Here is a 19,193-nt window from a genome sequence, read left to right as displayed (position 1 = left end):
CTATCTGCATTTCCAGAGCATGAGAGATTAGTCCAGCCTCAGGTGCTGAGCAGCCCAACCTCTGATGATGTTCCTGAGTGAGGGATCTCATCCCAGCCCTGCAGTGAGCTCAGAGCCACCTCCTGGGGTCCCTGTGGCACGTTGGACCTGCTCAGGCCCTGTCAGACCTTGGTGCCTGGGGAGAGGAGGCAGGACACAGCTTCATCATCCCAGGGACATTGTCATGTGGGGAAGGGCTGACTCAGAGCAGGGGAGGCAGGAGGGAAGAGGCAGCTCTCTTCAAGGCTAACCCAAAGCATGGATTGCAGCAGGCTCCAGGGCATGAGAGGCACCAGGGCAGCTCAGCAGGCTCCCCCCACAGCTCTCCAGCCCCTCTGAACTCATGTGGCTTCTTGTTGTGATGGTTGGCTTCTGAAAAGTCTCTCCCCAAGGTGATTAGAGCGCAGTTTAGGTAATTTCACCAGCAGGATGCTTAGTGCAAGGCTGAAAATCCAAGTGGGAAGTAGGAGTTCATTACCTGAGCTGCTGCACCCCTCTGCCAAGCAGCATCATTAAAAATTGGCAGTAGGCACCTACCCACACCTATAAATGCTTATTGACCTTGGGGGAGGCTGGTTACCTCGTCAGAAACTGGAGGGGAGCTGGGTTCCTCATGATGGCTTTGTTCTGCTGATCAGTGGGGTTTTTTCATTTCAAAAATAGTCTTCAAAAAGTGAATGTCTCAAAATGCCTCAGCCCATTTCATTAATTACAAGATTTTATAGAAGAGAGTAATGAGTAAGTTCAAGAGAACTATAAAAACAAGGATTTATATCATTTTTTCTTGGTCTGGTTAAAGGCTAGTAATCCACAGCAGATTACTGGGATATAATTGACCCATATATATATAAATACATGTATATGTATGAAAGCAAGTTAATGTAGCTTATTCCTGTGGCTACTCTCTCCATCCACCCATGGAGAATACATTTTACTAAACTGGTTGGAATGAAATGCTTTAGGTTTTAATTTTACTTCTAAAAGTCTACATATTCATATAACTTTCTTGGAGGCTCCTATAAACAAAGAATTATGTTCAGGGCCACTGCCAGAAATAAGGTATGTCAGGGGTCTGTAACCCATTCAATAGAGGATCAGCCAATGGCCCAAGGGTACTTCCCTTCAAGGGAAAGGGTAAAATAACTGAGGTCAAGGCCTCAAACCCAGCTCTAGTTTTAATCATGTTGCTGATTTAGAGCATAAAAAGCCTTTTTTTTTTTGCTTTGCAATTGTCAGAAAACATTTTGTTTTTCCTGACATGTCTGCAGTGGCCCCCACATCTGTTTTTTGCACTAGTCCATGCTCAGCTCAAGGACAGGGACGTTCACCATGAATGAAATGCAAATATATAGGCTTTATGTGGAAATAGATTCACTTGCCTCATGCTACTGTATAAATATGTGGAAAGAATGAGTGACAGGGAGAGAAAAAATGTCTTTTTGGCAAGGAAATCTTTCAGTAAAATCCATATACTTGGAAGTAAATTAAACAATGGAGTAAAAAGTTTCTAGAGGATGATTTCTTAGATTTGGGAACTAAAAGGGGAAAAGAGCAGAGAATCAGCAACAGGAGGGTAAGGACCCAAGTGTTCAACCCTCAATGGACATTTTGAAACAGTTGTTTCTTAAAAAAGACTTAAAGGTTCTTCTTTCATTTCACAATGAAGCTAAACAATTTGTAAAACACCTTTGTGTGTGTGAACTGGAATCTGTTTCTCCAGCCATGACACATCTCCCTCAGTACTCAATTGCTGAATCCTCAGAGGCACCTCAGAGACACCCAGCTGGCTGCCCTCCTCACCCAGCTACTGGAGGTGAACTTGCTTTTAAATCACAACCACCCACTGCTGGCAGCAGGGCTTTTGGGCACCAGCACTGCACAATGCTGTTCTGCTGATATCACTGGATTTTGATTAACAAATCATTTGGTTTGTTAATTATTCATTAACAAACAAAAGGAATTCCCAATTCGTTTGGTTCAAAATCTCCTTCAAATAGCTCAAAATCTTAAGGAAAATTCTACAAGAGCCACCATTGTTTCTTTGCCTGCCAGGAATGGTGTACATGTGCAATTTGGGTAGTTAAAGGCCTGTGCATCCCAAACTAAGCAGCAGTCCTGCTGTTGAGGTGGTGGCTGAGGCCACTGCACCCTTGGCACCCACAGCCATGAGCCATCACACAGCAACATCCTTTGCACAGCATCCATGCTCTCAGTTCCTGGCTTGGAGGGAAACTCCTCAGGGAAGCTGTCCCTCTGCATTTTCTGCTGCTCCTGACACCTTTCCATGAGTGCCCAACACAAGCCCACTGGCACAGGCAAAGGCAGCCCCTGAGCAGAGCACTGCGGGCAGTAACTCAGCAGCAAGGCCATGGCTGCACAGGAGGGATGACAGCCTGGCCCAAAGGACACGGGGATAACTGCAGGAGTTCTACCAAGGACACCTGACCTTAGGCAAGGTCCAGCTGGGGAGCACGGGGGGGACACAATCCCTAGCCAATCCCAGTCGTGAACAGGAAAAATTATGGCCCTGTAGGTTTTTCTCAGGCACAGTACCCATGGATTGCACCTGGTCTCCAAGGAAGGATCACTGATATTATTTCCAAGCAGCCTGGCTGCAGCACCCCTCCCACATCACAAACACCACAGCTCAGGACAGCAGCAAGGAAATCTGAAATCTGCTGAAGAGAATATAAATCCCTTTGGGGTAAACATCAGGATTGTTACTCTGAATTCTCCATCTGTATCTGTTGTGGATAAAACTCTAAATTAAATGCAACATGCAATAATTAGAAATAGTCCATTTCAGGTTTGTACAGCAACTACTTTATTATTTTCAAATGCAAATGTTTGCATTGTTTGCTATTTTACAATTTTACAAACTAGGTATAAAAGACCATAAATAAATGACATAAGTTATGTGTACCTAAAATTCACGGAGGGAGAAAAAAATTACAAATTAAAACAAAATAGAAAAATCTATATATCTAACCCAGAGATCGTTCAAATGCACGAACCAAGAAATGCTGTTAGATTTTTTCAGTATGAACTAAATTATAATATGCCTCATACATTCTAATTTACACAGTCCTTGCATATTCCAACATACTTGCAGTGATACAAAAAAATAAATGCACTCTCTTTTTATTTGTCTGATTAGTATTTCAGATTTTTTTTTCTGGTTATGAAAATGTCACATAAAAGAAAAATACTGCTTTTTAAGTCCTGTTTACTGGTTACTTACCAGCTTTTTTTTTTTTTTTGTATTTTATACATATATATTTTTAATACATAAGATCCATCACAAAATTAGCACAGCAAGAAACCCGGACAAACATCAACCATTGGTGTGTGAGCAGGACAATTGAACACACTCGTCGTGGGGGACAAGCTGGCTTGTCCCCGAGGGCAGCAGTGTCTGGAGCAGCCTGTGGTGGCCCGGCCTCTCTGTGGTGGCCACCTCTGCCAGGCACAGCTGGCACGTCCTGGTGCCCACCATGCCCAGCTGCCCTCACTCCCCTGCCAGCCCTGCTCTTCCTCCTCCTCCAGAGCAGGAATACCATGGAGGGTCAGCGAGGGGGGAAAGAGGGAACAGGAGCAGCCTTGGGCATCAGGTCACAGCTCTGGGCAGGGCTGCGTGTCCACACTGCCCCATATGTGCCCGAGAGCCCCTGGCCCAGGTGGGCAGCACGGCCACCTGTCCCCTGCCTGCTGCTGGTGGCCTTGTGTCCCTGGGTGCAGGCACTCAGCTCCTCTCCAGCTGCCCCACAGCACAGCAGGGTGAACTCCCCAAACACAGCAAGCTCTCCTAGGCAGTGCCAGCACGCTGCAGCACTGCTCCCTGGGCCATGGAGTGGCTTCTGCTGCCCTTCAACTGCCCTTCAACTGCACGAGGAACAGGACACACTGAACAACTCTTGCTGTTAACTTTACAGGTCTTGTTGCATTTTTGTTCCTTATCTGTGCTGGAAACCAGGGAAGTGTTCTGATTATTACGTTGCACACAGAGCAAGGTGCTTCTGTGAATGGAAGAACTGCATATATTTGCTAGCATTCAACAAGTCTTTAAAATCCTATTTTTGCAGTTAAAAAAGGCTACGTAAGAATTCAGTTCAGGATTACCAGTGGATGGAGATGCAGGTGCTGCCTCCACCACCTTGCCACTGAGAAACTGGCTGTTCTTGGTCATGAGCAGGGCACTAGTACAAATAAACAACACTTGAGATCCTGCATCCATTACTCCAAAACTAACTTGAAATTGCCCCTGTTTCAGGCTGCTGAACTACTCAACAACGTTAGTGTGGCAGCTAAAAAATACAATTACAGATACAGAAATTTCAACACTTTCTTAATGTGTGTGTTCTTGCTATCATTTCAGACATGAGCTATCAGCCTGGTCTCACAGGACAGAGGTGTTTGGGGCATGTTCACAGGCAGTTCTACACAGGAGGTGACTTGCACGCCGACACACGCACACAAGCACACGTACGCACCTTTCGGAGGAGATAATAATCCATTATCCATTCAAGGAAAAAATACATTTATATCACTGCAATGGCACCTTTAGTGTAAAATGTCACTTCAGCAATGTACACAGGCAGCTCACAGGAACTGGGTTCTTTGCTGTGGCACCTGGCCTGGCGTCCATGGTAAGATGTGGAGTGCTCTGTCACCTTCATTCGTCCGGGATGTAGCGGTGACAGCCAGGGGAATGAGGAGAGACAACAAAATATATAAATAAAACCAAAGGTAAGCAGAGAAAGCAGAAGAGGAGGAAAAACAAAATCCAGAAGTCTGCAGGGCTTTGACACAGTACATTCCTCAAGTGACAACTGGGTGCTGAGTCTTAACGAGTTAGTTATCGCTCAGTGGAGAAAAACAACGGAGTGGGTGGCCCAGGAAAAAAAAAAATAGAAAGTAAAAGTCACACTCTCTTCAGGGACTGATGACTGTTCAGCATGTGTTTTCCAGAATCAGTGCTATGGAAGACGCATCTGTGGGTCCAGAAGGCTTCATGTCTGCTCTGTGTTCCTCCTTGGTCAATGTGATCAACAGGACGGGCTACGAGGCTGTGAAAGCAAAATCCATTTCCCTGCATGAAAAGAGAACCCAAATTAAATGTATTAAACCACGTGCTCCAAGACAGACACCCAAACCTGCCCAAATGGCAATGCTCAAAGGGTGGGAACCCTTTGCCTTCCCTGTCCTTCTTCCTTCCCTCACACTATTCCAAGGTCATGCTTCCATGGCATACCTTACATTCAGATATGTAATCAACCAATCTATTTTTCTATCTATATTTACAATGGCCACCTTTTTTCCCCTCCATCTGCTCTCTTAAAGCTAAAATCACATTCCAGTGGACGCCCCTCCTTGGCCATATTTTATCTCACAGGAAACACAACCACCAGTGGCAGTGCTGAAAACCCAGCATCTGAGCTGCCTTCACAGTTTTCATTCTATAGGGACACAGTTTTCCATTTTGTGTGGAAAATATTGCACTGTTTTGAATTACCACTACTAGACTCCAAGACAGCAATTTAACAAACTGGCCAGAAAATTGGGTGTATTTTGGTTTTAGATAAAAAAGATGATCTCAACAGAACGCAACAGATTTACAGCAAGGAAACTTCAAGTATCTCTGCACTTGAGAGGCAGAAGAATTTTTCCTGCTGAAAGTACAAATGTCAGGTCTTTAAGATGAGTAACTACTTCTTATGTTGCCTGGCAAAGTGACATTAAAACATGCTGATTTAAATAGATTTTTTGAAAGAAATCTTAAATTTCTTGAAATGGAAAAGCTTTTAAAAGTAATACTGCAGAACAGTTTATACTGAGCTGTCATGACTTGACAGGATCCAAATTTAGCATCTCATATTCAGAACAAGTTGTTCTCTGAGAGAGTTGGGAGTGAGGGAGAGTTAGTGGTTAAAATCAGCAAGTTATTGTTAAAAGTGACAAAAAAAAGTGATGTGAGTGACAACACAGTATGTGTGATTTGTCCAACTGAGTGAACTGTTTTGGATTTAGGATAAACTCAATTATTAAGAAAGTTTGACCTATAAAGCCACTAAATCATTTTTGAATTTGCTGTCAGGTATGGAATAGGACCAAAATATTATAGACTAAAGAACCAGTCTTAGTGCCATTAAACGATAAATCTCACCTTTCTGACATTGTGCCTGGCACAGCTGAAATGCAATGTCAGTTCTAAAGGACATGTCATGAAAATCCTCCTCCATGAAAATTCTCCTCAGCACAGAATAAGTGGCCTGTCTTTTTTCTAAGGTCATCTCATCACTTTGGTCCTCAGAAGGACTTTAAAGAATCTAACTTACATACTCTGTTCAAAAAGAGTAATAAAAGCTTCATGACAAATAAATTCAAGCCTCAGTGTGTCCAGAGCTTTACTGGATAAAGCTTTATTCTGTGTGACCTGCTGAGGACAGCCATATTGCCATAGCAGTCTCCTCCACCCAGCAAGCCAGCACATGCTTTCAGTCACCCAACTTCCATCTATTCCCTGAAGGAGGCAGAGGGCAGCTTTTCCACACTCCCTCTTGCTGGCCATACCTGCAGAGGGGTGTCAGGCCCCAGCTGTGCAGTCTGCACCTGGCATTCACACACCCACAGCTGCCCTGATAATCCCAGATACCCACCCTACAGGGCTGGTTTTCAAAGTGGAGTTTGGTTCCCACAACTGATCCAACAGGATCATGGTGCACGAGCTGTTACCCTGCCTGACACCCAAACTGCACAAAACCTGCAAGGCTGCATGTTCTATCCCATTTTTATCTGCTCCCTTCCCCATAAAACCACTGACACCACAACTGAAACACATCTTTCTAAAACCCAAATACTGCTTTTACTGCTGTTCATGAGAATGCAGGAAAAGTCTTTGTTTCTTCTCAGTGCCTTTATGAGTACTTGTACTTTACACTGTGGCATCCATTCATGTTGAGCTTTTCCAACCACAGCATAAGGGCTCTCAGTGTGAATTGAGGTCAAACTTTCAGCACTGAGCTGAGCCCCAAGACACGCCTACACCTTGTCTGCACACCCTACCAGGCAACAGCTTGAGAGCAATTTGAGATAGTGCAATTTTCACTGCCATCAAATAGAGCAAACAATGGGAAGGGCTCAGCAATTAGTCTGGGAAACCAGCACAGATTCTTACAAACCAGTTAGGAACCCCAAACAACACATACCACAGCAGTTTTTATTTTCCCCCAACAGTGATGAAATCCTAGCACAGCTTACAAAATAAAGCATCAGGGATATGTTGGACACAGTACTTCCACTGACCTTCTGTGAGGCAAAGGGAGTAAGTTTCTTGAAAGAGAAAAGAAGTCTGAAAGCTCCACAGCCACGATTGTCACAGCTGACTACTGGCAAGATGGTCACAAAAGTCTTTCAATGGCAGGCTTCAGTATGGCACAATAGCCAAGAACCTCCCCAGAAGTCCAGTTTGGCCCAGTAATCCACAAGGTGGGTCACTTCACGTCTGAAGCCCATAAACGGGTAGATCACTAATTGGCAGGCACTGATTAGCCGCATGATATTCTCACTGAGGTTTTTGCAAGGTGTTAGTGATGCCTCAAGTCTGCAAAGAATATCCTAGGGCAGATTCTTCATTCCAGTGAAAGATACACAACGGTGGTTTCACCCACAAATAAAACACTATGGTTGTAATCCTACAGGTCACAGGGAGAAGTAATGCTGTTGTTTTTTAAGCACAGTATCTGGCAGCAAACATAGCATCAAAACTTGAATGTGACTTTATATTTATATAGATACATGTATTTTACATATCATTGATCAACAGAGAAGTATGTTCCAAGAAACCATTTGTTCCAGGTCTGGTTTCAAACGACGGCTCGTCATTTCTGGAGGCCCTCTCCCAACACACACGCTTGGCTTCCACAATCTGTACATCAAGCAACGCTGCAGATCTTGATTTCAACGGGCGAGGAGACGAAGTAAAAAAAGTGCAGTTCTTCAATTAAAGTGCATGGATGAGGTAAACTAATTTCAAGAGTTTTGAGTTTATTCAGTGCTGGCTCAGACGGGAACCATCCTGCCGTGCATCTGTTGCATTTGGGTGCGCATCGCTTGGACGCTGCTCAGGATCTTGTTTTGGTGCGCCAGAGCCGTGATCCCGATCCTGGCCAGGTCCCTGTGGAAGGCAAGAGAACAGCAAGGGGCTCAGAGTGGTGGATCAGATGCTGAGACGTAGAGAAAAATATTAAGAGTCAACCACAAGCAGCATTAGCAAAAGCAGATGTACAGAAATGTTTAATTAAATAAGTGGAGGCATTATGGAGGCATTTTAAAGTTATCCTCCATCCAAATGAAAGGCATTCCATTCCTTTAATGAGTGTAATGATATGCAGCACAAAGCAAGAGAGGCTGATTAAATCCAGATTTACCAGTTTTTTTGTTATATCTCTGAGTACTTACTCCTGGTTCATATGCACCACAGCCTCTAGGGTGGTATAGCCAGCAGCTGTGAAGTTATCCTTGTATCGCTCCATTTTCATGGCTTGGAGCCAGTCACTGACAGAAACAACCGCCGAGAACTCGGGGGAGCTGGGATCCAGCAAGGCTGTGCTAGGTCTGGATGCCAAACAGTGAAAGGACAGAGAAATGGTGTCAGCTGGATCACAAACCACAAACCCAAGTTTGGTCTCTGCAACAATTAACCTCAATGATGAGGGAAAGCAAGTGCAAGAGGCTGTGCCCAAAGAAACTCTGCAAATCAACTCAGATCAAAACTGAACAAGATGCAAAAGAATGGGCCAACTTTTGCTAAGAATGAATTTCACCTGAAGTTTCTATTTTTGGTTTGAGATCTAATTTGAACCACAATGCAGCTTATGATTTCCATCCCAGATATAACCAAGTTCACAGAAAATGCTTTTACTCCCCAAAACAAAGAAGAGGCAATGCTGGAAGGCATTTGGCTTGCTGGGTCTGTATCTCATGGGCAGCAATGCCAGACCTTGCCAGCCCTGCATGTGTCAGACTTCAGCTCAGCAGCTATAGAAACACTGCTGAAGTATATGCAAAGAACTGGGAGCTCACACCCTGCCAGACTGGTTTGGAGGGTAAAACTCTGGGCAGGTTCAGATAACTCCTGTTTCTAGCCAGGTCTGCTCAGTGCATTCAATCAAACTCAGGACAGCAGGAGTTAATCCCCTCTTTAATCAATCCATTCCTGACCAAGTGTGTGCCAGGAGTGGCGGGAATCACACCAGCTTTGATCTTTCTTTGCACTGTGGAATGTGCTTCTCATTTTGCCTTGCACACTTTTGCCAATAATTATTTTTACAACATTTTCTTCTCTTATTAATATTGCATTTACTATTTCATGTATATCATAAGTCACAGTTTCATTAAAGCACTATAAATTAGTGTTATCTATCTCATCAAAACAATTATCATTTAGCAATTTATTTGAAAATGCACATCATCAAAGACTAGGTGTGCAATAGCATGGTTAGGTCTTGCCTGAGGCATTGAGTACACTCTGGCAATACTTGGTTCAACTCTTTACTGCATTATCTAACACAAGACCAATGATGATAACCTATTTATATATAATTATACTTTATGTATGAAGTCATATATTAATAATGTTATACGCATATTTGAAATTCCTACTCTGAAGACAAAAAAATATTTATAAACAGCCATGAATGTGAAATGACCTTGAACAGGCTGTTAACTTACATACACAGAGAATGACCTTGAACAGGTTATTAACTATTGGAAAACCTATATATTTTCAAAGACCACCTGTAAATTGAAAAGAAAGCAAAAATGGAGGAGCTCATACTGTGATTCCTCAACCAAATTATCACAGCAGATCATACTGTGATTCTCACCACGTAAATTATTTAAACCTCGAGGGAAGATACATTTTTGCCAGGCTCCCAGTGCGATTAGGGCAATCTGGAAGAGGTGGTGATAGTGGCCTCACAGTGTTAATGATCCTTCTTCTGGTGACATACATTGTAAGCAAGACTCACAAAGGGACATACAAGCTTAAAAAAGGATGTTGTTCTGTTGGAGGCTGTGACAGAATCTCTGTTACTCCCCCACTGATTCAAGAAACTTAATTTTGCATTGGCTAATGCATATTTTTGGACCTTTTCTCCTACTAAAAAACATTTTCCTAGTATCTTCCTTGTTTCTTTTAAACTTTTTTCCCATATTTGCTGTAAACAAATCTACCTGACAAAGCAGAGACATTTGGAAAAAATGGACCAAAGCTGGTAGAGATCAGTAAAGCTTCTATTACTTCAGCAGTGTTTCACCAGCTTACACAAACTGCTGATCTGTCCCAACAAAGCTATTTTGGTTTTACCCTACAACTCTGGGAGTTTTCCTTCCTGCTGCACTTCTCTTGCACATACCAGGTACACCATGCTCAGCAAACAAAACAAATGTAATGCGGGATCGGTGGAGACATGAAACCGGCTTTCCACAAAATTAAATTCAAATTCACATAAAAATTAATCCACACCTTCCCAATGCCCGCGAGGCGTTGGCTGTAATGCTGCAACGCTCATTTGCAAATCCTACACAAATCTTAGGGTTTATAAAACTTGATGATGTGCTTTTCCTGCAGAAAACCACATCACTCCTGTTAGCTGCACTGATTGAGGTGACCCTACCCACTCAAGCCCTTTCACCGGGGGGAGAAGGGGAAAGAGAAGCAGCAAACTTTGCTTTTCAGCAGAGCTTGCCTGCATCAAGACGTGCTTAAGGCTGTGCTGGGAACTCAGCCTTGGTGTGATCCACCACAGCTCTGCTCACTCCCCTTTCCTGCTGGCAGGGCTGAGCCTGAGTGCCCTGGAGGCCACACGGAGCCAGCAGAGCCCTGTGCTCACCCACGCAGAGCAGCAGCTGCTGTGCAGGCTGGCCCTGGGAGCTGTGTGCCACCTGCACCCCGTGTGTGCCACCTGCACCCCGTGTGTGCCACTCTGTGTCACCTGCACTGTGTGTGCCACCTGCACTCTGTGTGTGCCACCTGCACCCCGTGTGTGCCACTCTGTGTCACCTGCACTCCGTGTGTCACCTGCACTCCGTGTGTGTCACCTGCACTCCGTGTGTCACTTACACTCTGCCTGTCACCCGCACTCCGCGTGTCACCTGCACTCCCTGTGCCACCTGCACTCCGTGTGTGCCACTCTGTGTCACCTGCACTCCGTGTGTGTCACCTGTACCCCGTGTGTGTCACCTGCGCCCCGTGTGTGTCACCTGCGCCCCGTGTGTGTCACCTGCGCCCCGTGTGTGCCACCTGCACTCTGCCTGTCACCTGCACTCCCTGTGCCACCTGCACTCCGTGTGTGTCCCCTGCACTCCGTGTGTGTCCCCTGCACTCCCTGTGCCACCTGCACTCCCTGTGCCACCTGCACTCCGTGTGTGTCCCCTCCCCTGTGCTCGCTGGTCCGTCCCAGAGCAGGGCTGACCTGGAGCTCTCGCTGCCTGTCCTCTTGAGGCTGTTGGGGTTGCGGATGAGCTTGTCCAGCATGTTGACGATCTGCCCGAACTTGGGCCGGTCGCTGCGCTCCTTCTGCCAGCAGTCCAGCATCAGCTGGTGCAGCGCGATGGGGCAGTCCATGGGCGGGGGCAGCCGGTACCCTTCCTCGATGGCCTTGATCACCTGCAAACAGCACAATTAGGGAGACACTGGACAACATCACACCCTGCTCAGTCCACCAGCCGAGTAGGTTTATGCTAGGGCTGTCCAGACTACAGTGACAAATCCCCAGTTAAGTGATACAATGTGGAAAATTGCACTCGGACTCAGACAGCTGGTGGTCTCAGAACTGTCATTTCTCCTCAGCAACTCGAAACTGAAAGTGTACCCAGAGCAGACATCAGATACAGCAGGGCAATTTGTCACAAAAAAGCACATGGGATACAGGGATGACAGAAGAGCCCTGGTTAGAAATAAGCAACCAGCCTCATTGGACAGAAGGCTGGAGAAGCAACAGCTCTACAGTAAGTCTTAATTATCAGCCAGTTTCGGGTGCAGTATGTTGAGACTGTATTTTCCCCATCATTTTTAAGGCACAGCAGATCACTCCCTCCCCCTGTCCTCCCGGCTAGCTCATTTCTGTCAGTAAGAGAGGCCTTGCAGAGAACCTGCTCCCTCACTGCTGTATGCTCTGAGCCAAGAAATGCAGAGATGGGAACCCTTTTGTGCAGCTTTACAAAAGTCCAACACATCTTAAGTATGTATTTCATATTTAACAGAACCCAGAGAAAGTCAGACTAAAATCACTTCAAACCCTCTAAAAAGCACTCCAGAGGCTCTAATGGCTTCTTAGCTCTCTGAGGAGAATGGGACACAACCAGAACTCAATTCTGACATGACAGGGACATGACCCAGGAGCCTTCAGATCTGAATTAATCAATATGACACTGCTGGCAGGACTCACCATGAGACTAGAGACCAGGAGTGCTCAGAGACTGAGTTGCACTAAATTCTCTCCTTCTGGACTTGTCCAATTAGTGGCTAAAATCCACTGGGAGGACAAGGTGAGGGATATGCTGCATTATTAGCAGCTATTCAGTGACCACAAATAAAGTGGCTCTCACTCCTCCAGGAAGTATGAAGATCATTTTGATTTCTCTTGATTCAACACCCATGGAGTATCATTTGAAATCCCCTTCTGCTTTGTTGTGAGAGGAACTGCTCTTGCCATCATTAAGGAAGAAAAAAGGAAGAAAAAAGGCATCTATGCTATGGACTGTAAAGAGTGTGCACAGACATTAATATTGGCTTTCCCTGTCTTGTTCAAGCCAGCTTTTCAACGTGGTCTAGCAGTGCACAGTCTCAGTGAACACCAGCCTAACATAAACAGCTCTAATAAAAGCAGCTGTTTGTTGCAGGGAGCTCCACTGTGCTGTGCAGACATGCCTGATATAACTGAGACACATCTGGTGTTTTATTTTCTTGCTAAGTCTTGATGACTTCCTGTTAGCAAAAGGAAGGCAAGATTGGGTGCCAGAAGAGACATTTCACATCAGAAGGAAATTAAAATTATATCTCCCATTTAGATTAAATGCCATCCACATCTAGACACTCTTTGAAAACGTTCAGTTCTACAGAAGAAAGCAGATGACTTGTAAAATGCCTTAACCACTCCCATGGCTGTATATTCAGATTACCATTTTCTTCTTTCCTTACTTGCTTGTAAATCCCTTGGGAAAAGATTTATGGATAATCTAGGCCTCATTTTCAGTGGGATTTTTTTTCCATTTAATAAAAATTCTATTAGCAAAAGCTCTTATTAGCATTATTATTAAATACTCTACTGGAACAGCAGCCATTGTGCACAGTCCCTCTTGGACCACACTGAAGTAGTCCAGATGGTATGGTTAAACAGGACATGCATAATTTAAGAATGGTCATTTACAAAAGCTGCTTTTTAATGCCCTCAGGGGACAGCTATGCCATTGTCACAAAGATGCTCTGACTGATAATCAGAACTGGATTTCCTATGTGTTGATTTAGATATCCTACAAGAAATAAAATCACCTGGAAGAGTTATAAGCATAGTGGAACTTCAAGAATTAACTACCAATAGGAAGCCAAATCAAATTCAAGTGTTTTTCTCTTAAAAACATTCCGTAAACTCAAGATATAATATGAACATTCAAATCTTCCTTCTCTTGACAGTATTATGATTTGACAGTTTAAATATATTAGTTTCCTTTTCTTTATTCAAGAAAATTATTCCAATTTTTCTTTAATTGCTATTTTTTTTTACATTTAAAAGATCAAACCAAATAAACCTTTGTGTATAGACCCTAACTTGAGAATCGTCTATTCTGTGAGCTTAGACAAAGCTTGAAATACTCAAGGAACTTTAGTTCCAGAGAGGTTCCCTGAGAAAACAGGAGTCTACCACCCATGATGCCCTTTTAAAAACCTGGAATAACCATCTTATAGCTACATAGCAACTGCCACAGAAACACATCAGCAGACACCTAAGGACAAAGATGAAGGCACGATGAGGGGAAAGGCAAGGGCAGCTCAGCAGGACACTCACATCTTGGTTGGACATGTCCCAGTAGGGCCTCTCCCCGTAGGACATCACCTCCCACATGACGATGCCGTAGCTCCAGACGTCGCTGGCCGAGGTGAACTTGCGGTAGGCGATGGCCTCGGGAGCTGTCCACCTGATGGGGATCTTGCCCCCCTGCCACCAGGGAAAGAACCACAGGCTGGTGAGTCAATGCAGTGCTGTGTGTGGCTGACACTGTTCTGTGTATTCCGAGTACAAAATGGTTTTTTGTGCACAGCTCCAGAGCCCTTCTGAAAAACGCAGCCACTTTGTCTCGTGCTCGCCATAAAGCTGTCAGATCCAACCAGGAGGCAAGGCTGCCCATCTGCTTGCTTCAGTCACCAGGAGGAGAACCGGTAAATTGTTAAATGTATTTTTATCAGCCCTCCAAGAGATCTCTGCTCAGGGCTATGCTGAAGCCTGAGAACAAGCCAGGGGTTTTACAGAGTACATATTAGAGATTTAGTTGACAAAACAAATAACTACACGCTGTTAATTACTATTTCCTTGCTTGCCTGTCTGACCTGTTTGGCCTGTTTCAGAAAAATGGGATTATAAACATTTTGCTTTTTAAAAAGGTAAAATAAAGAGAGGATAAACTGGGAAGATTTATGAATACAGTGGTGTTTCCCATGGGCAATATCCCAACTCCAACCAGAGATGTGAGAAGGCAAGCAAGCCTCTGGGCTCTCCCAGACCCTGGAGTACAAGTTCAACACCAAACCAGGGTACAAGGCTGCTTTTAATACCTGTTGGAGAAATCTGCCTCTTCTTACAACACTTTTCTTTTAAACAACACTTGGCCATTTGATTTGGGCCACTGAGGTCCTACACTGTTTAAAAAGGAACTCACTCCATCCTGTTTATCTGATTTTGCCTTAGCTGAGTGATCCCAGGCCAGAGATTTCTCCTTTTGTTTATGCTAATATGCAAGGTGTTTTTAATTGAGCTTTTGGTTTCCTGCAGTTCCATCTGGGGAATGACTTAAGCTGAACAAAGGTTTTTGGATTTTTTTTCATTTGCTTTTATGCTTCTTTGATTAAGTTTATTTTGGTCGGGTTTTTTTCCCAGCCATCTCCTAGATAGCTTTTATCCATAACCGAGTGCAGTGTGTGCATACTTATGAGTATATTGTTCTACTATATCTCTCAAGTGTTTAATATGGACTGGTTCCAAGCCAAGGCAAATCAAAAGGGGTCCTTCCCCTGGCTGCTTCAGCCTTTGCATCAGGCCCTTTGTGAATCAGGTTGTGGCAATATGTGCCTTGGTGACTACAAGATGCTCTCACTTTAATGAGTTACTAACAGGAGCAGAACACATCATTTTCTTCAAAAATGTTGCTTTAAAAAATTGCATTCTATCACAGCCTCTCTGGTTATGCAAAAGCTTTATTCCTCCTTTCAGACACAGATGCACTGACATTGTTTATACATGGTTGTCACTCTAAAAATTGTCAATAAGCTCTTTATATTTAGCTGCTTGAGCACAGTGGAGTTAATCCAAATATCCCTGATCCTTCATTACTGATACCAAATGAAGACAATGACTGTAAAGCAAATGTCATTGACTCTCTCTAGTTTACTCCTGAGAGCCAACAATACCATATCTTCAATTGCTAAATTCAAAGAGAAGCTTTTCAGTCATTTCTGTCTTGCCCTTGTGTGCTTATCTAAACTCTGATTTCCCTGAACACAGCTTTTCAGACCTCTGCTTCTGCTTCTTCCACTTGCCACCCTTATGAGTGAGAGAGACCAAGGCTGGCCAGCATTTAATACTACAGGAGTCTATCCTTCCCTGTAATGAGCTGAGAATCCATTAAAGGATGAGTGTTGGGATTAAACAGCAAGATCTGAGCGCTGCAAACAAACTCAGCACTAGGGAGAACAGATGGAGAATGGCAGATATTTAAAAACGAAGAAAAGAAGCAATAAAAAAAGGAGACTTTATAAACCAAATTTTTCTCTTTAGGTGCATGTTGATATCAGAGGTATTGGTACAAAGGCTGGTAATGGCTGGGATGTTGTTTTGTGGCCAGAATACCTGCATTAGCCCTATTCTTTGTGTAGCATATTAAAATGGCTTTAGCAAAATTACCTAACAGTGGGATGCTGAAATATAGATAAAATGGAAAAGAAACAAAAAATGGGAATCCAGACCTAATACTTTTCCAGGTCCAAATAATTTAGGTCAAATTTATGACTGGCTTTGTGATTGGCAAAAGTGGATGCATATTTTTAATTTTTTTGTGGCATGTCTACACCTTCTATATCAAACATGAGTATGAGCAGCCATGTGGAAACCCTGTTTGTAGATATGAGAAGGAACAGAAGTCCAGGCTCTAATTTCTGGCACCAGATTCCTGTCACATGCTGTGTCATGATGAAGGAACAAGAGGAATACAAGGGTCACATCCTCAGAAAAGAAATACTGCTGTGGCCACTGCTGTAGCAGCAACACCACATCAATTTATAGGAGCTGTGGAGCCTAGGCCAATGTTTACTTTTAGGCTTGATTTAGGTTTTCACTTGTGACTGAGACTATTTTAAAACAAACCACTGACACCTCCCACACAGTCAGACAAAACCAACATGCAGGCACGGCAACATGGCCATTTTCCTTCCCTCCTTACCCGCGTGGTGTAAGCTGCCTCAGGGTCATCCTCCAGCACGCGGGACATGCCGAAGTCAGAGACTTTGCAGACCAGGTTGCTGTTGACCAGGATGTTGCGAGCGGCGAGATCGCGGTGCACGTAGCTCATGTCAGACAGGTACTTCATCCCTGAGCCAATGCCACGCAGCATCCCCACCAACTGGATGACTGTGAATCTGCCATCATTCTTCTGCATATGGGGAAAGGAGCAAAATCACAGAGCATTAAGCTAAAAGCTACATTATTGCCACCTCTGAAATTGGCAAAGAGCAGAGCTGCGGATTCCCATCTTCTCTCCAATAAAATGCAATGTTATTTCCTCGCTCTCCTCACCAGGGTCTATAATTCACCAGTAAAGCAAAAACCCAGAGGTTCTGTCACAGCTTTCAGTGATGCAGTATCCTGTTTGCAATGAATCTGATTTTAATGAGTCTACAGCACTGCAATGCCTTCAAAAATGGAGCAAGTCAGAACTGTTCACATTAAACATGGATTATTTAAAATCCTGCTATTCTAAAAATTAATTTATTTTATATTCTTCCACTTTATATTAATTCTGGTTTTCAATAAAAGCAACACCAGAAAACAGAATTTCCCAAGTACAAACATAATTTCTTTAAAACTGCGCAAATTTCAGTATGAAAAAGAAAAAGAAAAAGAAAAAAAAAAAAAGAAAAAGAAAAAAAAAAGAAAAAGGAAAAGGAAAAGGAAAAGGAAAAGGAAAAGGAAAAGGAAAAGGAAAAGGAAAAGGAAAAGGAAAAGGAAAAGGAAAAGGAAAAGGAAAAGGAAAAGGAAAAGGAAAAGGAAAAGGAAAAGGAAAAGGAAAAGGAAAAGGAAAAGGAAAAGGAAAAGGAAAAAGAAAAAGAAAAAGAAAAAGAAAAAGAAAAAGAAAAAGTTTCCCCATATAAAATCTCCTTAGCTTTTGAAGAAATCACCTACCCTGAGGAAGGCATCCAAGGAGCCATTCTCCATGTACTCAGTGATGATCATTACTGGCTTACCTAGAGTGTGCAGAAAGAAAAACACAATTCCTTGATGAACACCAATGTTAATGGGATAAAAATGGCTTGCACATGATTTTACTGCCAAGACACCTGGCTTACACAATCTAATTTAATTTGAAACGCACCAAGCTTATGCCTCAGCTGTGGGAAGCAAGAGATGAAATATTACAGGACAGAAACATTTAATGGGCCCATTTGGAAGGTTAACCCTTTGGTTGACTCTTTGACAAGGTCTTTAACTAAAGTGGCTCCTGTTCCCTAAGGAATATGTGAATTGATAATTGAGAACAAGAAACAGATTTGTCCAAACCTGACAAAAATCTTTAGTATTATATATTGTTCACAGAGCAGAAAATGGAATTCGTGAATGCTTTGGTCTTTCTGTCTTTTTTGAAAGATCAATGCTTTAGGCAAGTTGGAAACTGCCAGAAGCTACAAGGTATTCCAAGACAACTGGATTCAAGAATGAAAAATGTAGGCTGTTCCTTTCAACCTTCATGGTCCTGAATTTGTATTCTGTGTTTCTCTCGTTATTTATAAATGAGCCAAAGCCATTTGCCTCCTGAAGTCAGCCAGGGGCAAAATGATTCAGAGCCCTGTGTCACACAGGGGGCACAGAGCTCAGCAGCACCCAGCTCCTCATGCTGCAACAAGGGCCAAGCTGGGTAACCTGAGGAGAAATGCAATGCTACTGACAGGGGGATGCTTTCTAGGCACTCTCCTGCCTAAAACAACAGCATACACACCAATAATGCTTGATGTTGCTTTTCAGAGTTTTATAAAGATCACACAGTGCTGAAACTGAGAACACTTAGGTGCATGCAAGGAACATTAAATATTTCGTGGAGTTAGATCCTACTGCATATTTGACATACAGACTTTTGTAGAAATTGGTCTGATAAGGTCTCAAAAGAGCTATGGCAGAAGTACAGAAGTAACTCATCAAAGGTTGAATGGCAAAAGCCCAGTCACAAGATGAGCACTTTTAAGGTGAGCACCTGACAATCAGTGCTGTCTGGCATGGCAAACTTTCCTCTCTCTTATGCTTTACCTACAGGAACTATAGTTTTCTTCCTAAATAAAAGATGGTGTCCCAGAGAAACTCAGCTTTTACTTCCTGGAGCAGGTCTGAATAAGGGAACATCATAGGGAAAGAAGGCTTCAAAGGCCAGGTCATCCAGACTGTAGATAGCTTAACTGCATCTTGGCATGGGAGGTATCAGAACTACTTAATTTTTCCTTGCTTCTGTCACCGGCAAGGATCTGCTCCAGAACAACCATCTCCAAAAATTACCCTACCGTGAAATGTTGCAGCATTTAACATTCCCCTAATAGTTTCTACCTCAGTGCATCTTTCACCAAGATTCTTTTCTCTTCATTTGTCAGGGATTTCTGGTTCTGAAGTAACCTTTTTTTAATT

General features: G+C 43.5%; 1 protein-coding gene across 1 annotated transcript in view; it reads right to left on the bottom strand.

Annotated features, from left to right (window-relative positions):
• Positions 1 to 3,205: 3,205 nt before the first annotated feature.
• Positions 3,206 to 19,193, bottom strand: part of EPHA4 (EPH receptor A4) — a 104,477-nt gene continuing 88,489 nt past the window's right edge. Inside the window, exons 12-18 of the mRNA XM_030954495.1 lie at positions 17,709 to 17,770; positions 16,750 to 16,959; positions 14,106 to 14,255; positions 11,514 to 11,707; positions 8,497 to 8,652; positions 7,342 to 8,212; positions 3,206 to 5,128 (exon numbers count right to left, since the gene is read on the bottom strand). Of these exons, the coding sequence (XP_030810355.1) occupies positions 8,098 to 8,212; positions 8,497 to 8,652; positions 11,514 to 11,707; positions 14,106 to 14,255; positions 16,750 to 16,959; positions 17,709 to 17,770 (887 nt within the window). The 3' untranslated portion in view covers positions 3,206 to 5,128; positions 7,342 to 8,097. The remainder of the gene's footprint in view (positions 5,129 to 7,341; positions 8,213 to 8,496; positions 8,653 to 11,513; positions 11,708 to 14,105; positions 14,256 to 16,749; positions 16,960 to 17,708; positions 17,771 to 19,193) is intronic.

Source organism: Camarhynchus parvulus, chromosome 9, assembly GCF_901933205.1.
Source record: "Camarhynchus parvulus chromosome 9, STF_HiC, whole genome shotgun sequence".
Taxonomy (NCBI): Eukaryota; Metazoa; Chordata; class Aves; order Passeriformes; family Thraupidae; genus Camarhynchus; species Camarhynchus parvulus.
Note: the sequence above shows the minus strand (reverse complement) of the source record. Positions and strands in the feature narration are given on the sequence as shown.